This window comes from Lolium rigidum, chromosome 6, assembly GCF_022539505.1.
Source record: "Lolium rigidum isolate FL_2022 chromosome 6, APGP_CSIRO_Lrig_0.1, whole genome shotgun sequence".
NCBI lineage: Eukaryota > Viridiplantae > Streptophyta > Magnoliopsida > Poales > Poaceae > Lolium > Lolium rigidum.
This window is the reverse complement of record NC_061513.1, coordinates 10,034,551-10,039,689: the sequence shown is the minus strand read 5'-3', so window position 1 is coordinate 10,039,689 and position 5,139 is coordinate 10,034,551. Positions and strand designations below refer to the sequence as shown.

Sequence of the window (5,139 nt, the reverse complement as noted above, 5' to 3'; positions counted from 1 at the left end):
AAGTGACTGCATATTGTATTAGTGAGAGAAAAAGAACACTACAGGATTCTAGGTAGGATCAATCCATGGGTTTCATCCCAGCTGTGGTCACAGCACAACAGCTACAAGAAACAACCCATGTTTTTCCTCGAGAAAAATATTTTCTGCCTGGGTCATCACAACATCAATTCACTAGTGTTTTATTTTTCCATTGGTTTTAACAACACACAGGAAACTGCCAAATAAACCACCACACTAATAGATGATCCCAAAGCGGGGAACCTTTAGTATACTTGAATCATCACTAAGTCAGACTGCGAACCCAAAGCGACCGATACAAGGATAAACAAACAAAATCCAACTCAACACCGTAAAACAAGTCGCACTTTAATTTCCTCTCGAAACTGGAATTCTCTTCTCACACATGATGATTCTTTCTATATTATAACCATTAAACCATGTGCTTTCTACACACCTTAGATTCAACGGGATGAAGTGCTCCCTCTGTTTCATAATATAAGACATTTTGGTTTGCCAAAACGTCTTATAATATGGAACAGGGGAGTACATTTTTTTTCCATGCCAGCTTGGCAAAATGGACATATATTCCTTACAAAGTCCATCGCTAATGCAACCGAACTCTGTCAAATATTTTATACACTGGGGACCTGAAATTCGGACATGGAGACACTGCAAAACGAAAGAAATGGATTATGAGATGCAAGAACAGCAACTAATCCCGCAAGGCTCGAATAATCCCATGTTTCTGTAAATACTGCCCGAGTTCATCCACCCGCAAAAAGAAACGCTGATACCTGCAGTTATGCAGCTGCCAGGTTTCTCCGAACAGACAGGGCAGGGGTCATCACACCGATGACGTGCCGTGGTCTCGAGCTCATGTAATGGCAAGAACGCCTCTAGCTGTACATATTAGAGGTCAAAATAAATATGCTACTGCATGTAGCTCGGGTGTACATCTGCATGTGATGTAGAGAGCACCAGCCAAGATATGAAGGATATTTCCAGAAAGCGTCAATGATGGTCAGCATTTCTGTGCAAGCGTCGGGGTACCACCACCACCCCTTAGTGAAAGCAACGGGCCACCATATAACCTCTTGCCAATGAGTGCAGGGTCCATGAATAGTACTACAACAGTAATATCATCATGGAAGTGTCTCCTGACCCCACGGTCAATCTTCTTCAAGTCTGAGTACCGCATTTCCCTTTTCTTCGCTGCCTCTCGGAGAGCTGCTTTTATTAGCCTTCTTGCAATACCCTGCAAAGATTTTTCATAATGTTTAGCAACCAGCAGCACTTGACAAGTGAACTTCAGGAGCATCCAACAACTAGACGAAAGGAAAGTAAATTTGCAAAGAGAGCATCACCTATGATGATCAAACTAAGTATGAAAGGTACCTTCATCCTTTTAAAATGCAAGGTAAATTTGTTCGGTTTTTTATTATAATGCAATGTGATTTGCAAGCAGTGTGCTTGCACTTGGCAGACATTCATGTAATTTCATTAAAAAAATTGTGGGATATACGAAGAAGACAAGCTATGCTCAAACCGTCAAAATGATGCACCCTTTGCATTGGTATATCCCCCACAAAGCAGGGTCTAGATAGAAAACTGAGGCTAAAAGAACCAGGGGACAAAAAATGCCATGGTTTATTAATGTACTTGATTCTACCACAGTGACAACAAAAACCAAAATATGTGATGATGAATTGACTCACATAAGAAAATGAATTAATTAAACAAACAGTGAACTGACGCAAACGCATTGTGCAGCTAACCTGATTTGAAACAATGACTCAAGGACTGCTTCTGTGTAAATAAATTATACATCCATGGCAGATTAGTTCCGTTGGACATAATCTATGTCACAGCAATACCAAGGCAATACAATATTGTGTGCTATCAGAACAATCAAAGGCTGTGGAATGCAGGAGAGTTGCTCGTAATGGTTCTTACAAGTAAATTCTACACGTTTTGACAAAATGACTGGTGTCATCTAATTTTGGCTAAATTTCAACAATATAACGCAAGCCTGAAATAGGAAGTATATTTCAGTACATTGCAAAAGAATAATAGTATAAGAGAAAGTGTGGAATGTCATCTTACATTCCGAGGTGAAGAGTACACTATATCCACAGCTTCCTGGTTGCTCAAGTGCTCCCATAGTCCATCAGAGGCAAATATAACAAACTGATCTTCTGCGCACAGTCTATGCTCTAGTATGGATGGCTCTGGACAAAGAATTTGTTTATGAAAGGGTCCTGGAATACGGAACCGTGCCAAAAGAGGTTCGCGGTTGAACTCTGAACTTTTCAAGTAGGCATCGCCAATTGATCTGGAAATCTGAACACAAAGCAAAAGGCTAGAGCATGAGTACTTATGCCAACATACTATCAGCAATCGTGGAAATTTGTACAAATGGTGTGCCCCTTAGAAGCAAATAATCAAGCATTAAGTAGTCTTCTGACCCAAATTTACATCAAGTACTTCCTCACAGAATTCAGCCAATAATCAAGCAATCATGAAACTTTGTACAAATGGTCTATTTTACAGAATTCAGCACAATGAAACATACCTGAATAATGCCTTTCACACGCCAAACATTGTGCTTTAGGACCACAATCCGTGGATCATCTGGGTGTAACTGTCTTAGCTCATCCCTTACAGCCTCAAAGCTCGCATTATGCTCCGAAGACAGCTGAACGGCCTTGATATCTCTGCCGCCCCTTTCAATTCTCCCAAGAACAGCACGAGAATCTCCAGCATTTGCTATGTAGAGAACTCCTTCGTTGATGACGCCAACCAAGCAGCACGAACCAACCGAGGCGATCTGCGGTTTAATGAGCCATTGCTTCCTCACAAGGTTCAGAAACCCCTCTTCAGTGGCGGCATAAGTTTTGCGTATGACATCAGCTGAAACGGTCTGTTGTTCCGTCGCGAACTCTGCGGTGAAGCAATAATTAATCAGCTGTGTGTACAGACTAATTAACAGTCAGATTCATTAAAAAGTTCAGTGAACATCATCTAGGCTGAGGCAGCACATTCTGAAATAGTCAAGTTTTATCATGCAAGTACAGAATGAACAGGATATTTCTATGATTAGTCTAATTCATCTAGAACGAAATACAGTATCACGGAACCAACATCTAGGATGAGGTAAGCTAGTCCATTTCATCATGTAACTAAATAATCGATAAGGATCTTTCTATGACTTCAAGCATGAAGATGCACACTTACTCTTCAGATGGTTAAACAAATTATCGGTGATGAACCGCGCAGTCTCCGGCCCGCCATGGCCATCATAGACGCCGACGAACGTCCCACACGGCCCCTGCGCGCCATCGATAACGAAGGGGCCAGCCTCGACCTGGCTCCCGTCCTCGAGCAGATTGTTGGCCTGCACGACGGCCATGGAGAAGTCACCGCAGGCGTGCTTCCCGGTGTCCTTGTACCAGAGCAGGCCGTCCCTGGTCCCAACCCCGGCGCCCCCGCCCACGACCTGCGCGTCGGACAGAGAGGGCTTGAAGCAGGGCCGCACGATGCGCATCATGGTTTGCCCCACCATCTTCACCAGCTGCGGCGATTCGCTGAGAGCACGCGGATCGGACGGTGGCGGGAATCGAAAGCCGGCCTAGATCCAGCAGGAACAGCTTTGGTTTGACCCGAGCAACAAGAAACCTGGGGGAAAAATCCCAGCTTGATGCTCAGGACAGGGTTGAACCTAGCTAGGACCTAAGAATCCACAAAATAATAATACTAATCAGCTCAGCAAGAAACCTGGAAGCTCCAGCTCCGGTGGTTCCGCCGCATGAGAATCAATCCTCCACGCTTGTTCAAAGCAATCAATCCGGCGGCGTGAGATTGGGTGCGGAGAAGAAATTAGAAAGACTGGGCGGAAGAGACCGCGGGAAATCGGCGAATCGATCGGGAATCCAGCGGCCCGACAGAGCTGGAGATCAAACTGAGTTGGATCGGGAAGCTGCTGCTGCTTCTTCTTCAAGAAAGGAGGCTGAGGAGGAAGAGGAAGAAGGGGAGGATGGTTCCGGGTATGAGCTGAGCGCGGCGTGGGATTTGGGCAAGAAAAGGTAGACCATGTGACGACCTTTCTTTCTCCTCTTCTTCTTCTTCTTCTCTGCTAATTTCGATTTGGAATCTGTGTGTGGATAGAATAGCTGACGAAAAGGAAGAGAGGAAGCTGGTTATTTTAGCTGCCCACAGGAAAGAGAGCGAGACACAAGATGGTGCCTTTGTTTGGTCTTTGTCCCCCCTAGCACTTGATTTACCTTCTATTTTATTTTTTCTCTTCGCGGCAGAATTATCTAGTATGTATTCTCCTTCTAAGAAGCATCTTCTTCCATTTGTTAAATACTACTACACCAGCTGGTTTCTTCAAGGACGGTGGTATGTCCTTGGATCTGTATCTCTCACCTTGGTTTCGACATCACATATTTAACGGTGGAATCTAGTCGTGCGGTATTTTATTTTGCTTAACGATTGTGTCATCACTCGTCGAATTGTTTTTTATTTTTCTTATTGTTGATTTTTCTATGAGAAATTAATTCTTCTTCTCCCATCTTATATGTGTCTGATGAACCTGCCATTGTGTCCACGGCGATGTTGGCAAGAGCCGATGTGTATCACTAGATCTCATGGAAAGGGGGTGTTAGAAGGGTGATTTTATCCGGGCGGTTGCATATGCTCTTTATTTCAACCCCCGGGGTGAAGAAGATTATCAAGGTGGAAAGTGCATCGTCATCGAGGGATTGACGGCAATAAAGAGGAGAGAGCGGGTGCTGGGAGGTTTGTCGTAGGCAACCGAAAACAAAAAAAAACAGTGCAATCCATATTACACGTCGTAATAGCATTAAAAATAGAGTAGGCCGATACAATGAAAGAGATATATAGCTATCCAATAGTATTGTATTTACTCTCGTAGGTAAAGCTAAACAATGTCGACTTGGCGTTCTCTCTTATCCTTGTTAACAAGAATCTTACACGGCATGACGAAGAAATGACTAATGTTACTATCTTTTAGTACTTTGTTCATCGGGTAGAGCTATGCCGTTTAGTAAAACAAAAAACATAAAAAAAGTGTAACAACTTGGCCACACGTCTTAGGTATCACATAGTCACCGACTCACC

General features: G+C 43.5%; 1 protein-coding gene across 3 annotated transcripts; it reads right to left on the bottom strand.

The window, feature by feature from the left end:
• Positions 1-389: 389 nt before the first annotated feature.
• LOC124659653 (probable protein phosphatase 2C 38) lies at positions 390-4,242 on the bottom strand. 3 transcript variants are annotated; one of them, XR_006989661.1, is made up of 6 exons: positions 3,775-4,242; positions 3,235-3,675; positions 2,573-2,940; positions 2,104-2,340; positions 795-1,255; positions 390-669 (listed from the first exon to the last, which is right to left on the bottom strand). XR_006989661.1 is itself a non-coding variant. In XM_047197485.1 (5 exons), exons 2-5 carry the CDS (start codon positions 3,560-3,562, stop codon positions 1,022-1,024), a joined length of 1,167 nt encoding a protein of 388 aa, XP_047053441.1. In that variant the 5' UTR covers positions 3,563-3,675; positions 3,775-4,242; the 3' UTR covers positions 390-1,021. The 3 variants fall into 3 exon arrangements, 2 of the variants coding, with proteins under 2 accessions (XP_047053441.1, XP_047053442.1); XM_047197485.1 differs by having other exon boundaries at positions 390-1,255; XM_047197486.1 differs by having other exon boundaries at positions 390-1,255; positions 3,235-4,242.
• Between the last annotated feature and the right edge of the window lie 897 nt (positions 4,243-5,139).